The sequence below is a fragment of the Penaeus monodon genome, chromosome 22 (assembly GCF_015228065.2).
Source record: "Penaeus monodon isolate SGIC_2016 chromosome 22, NSTDA_Pmon_1, whole genome shotgun sequence".
Lineage (NCBI taxonomy): Eukaryota > Metazoa > Arthropoda > Malacostraca > Decapoda > Penaeidae > Penaeus > Penaeus monodon.
The window spans coordinates 22160301-22160749 of NC_051407.1; the positions used below are offsets into that span (position 1 = coordinate 22160301).

General features: G+C 37.0%; 1 protein-coding gene across 2 annotated transcripts in view; it reads right to left on the bottom strand.

Annotated features, from left to right (window-relative positions):
- Positions 1–449, bottom strand: part of LOC119586998 (exportin-7-like) — a 2683-nt gene extending 2234 nt beyond the window's left edge. Inside the window, exon 1 of one of the 2 annotated variants that reach the window (XM_037935739.1) lies at positions 297–449. In XM_037935739.1, coding sequence (XP_037791667.1) covers positions 297–393 — 97 coding nt within the window. In that variant the 5' untranslated portion in view covers positions 394–449. The other variant, XM_037935740.1, reaches the window with a different exon arrangement.

Below are 449 nucleotides of genomic sequence, written 5' to 3' on the forward strand. Positions count from 1 at the left end.
TAAATCAAAAGGTTAAATATTTATAGGGCACCAAATGCACATTACACATTACATACACATCAATGTTATATCTACCCAGACTATACCATAAGCAAAGCCATCAGCAGATACACAAGCAACATCAAATATATACCACTGCTGAAACTGTACTTACTCTTCTGATGTAAGCACTTGAAGAGGTAAGTAACAATGTGGTCAAGGGTCGCACAGCAGCCAGTGCACACCATCGTATCTGCAATGGGACAAAGGAGCACATGCAAGTCTTAGTCTAAGGTGGAATATAACCTTTTACTTACTTTTCTGATGCAAAAGTTTGTACAGGTATGTGACCACATGGTCCAATGTTGCACAGCAACCACTGCAAACCATTGTATCTGAAAAAATACACAACATGATTAGTGCCTTTATAATACTATATGTCAACTATTATTTATAATTGCTGGTAAAGT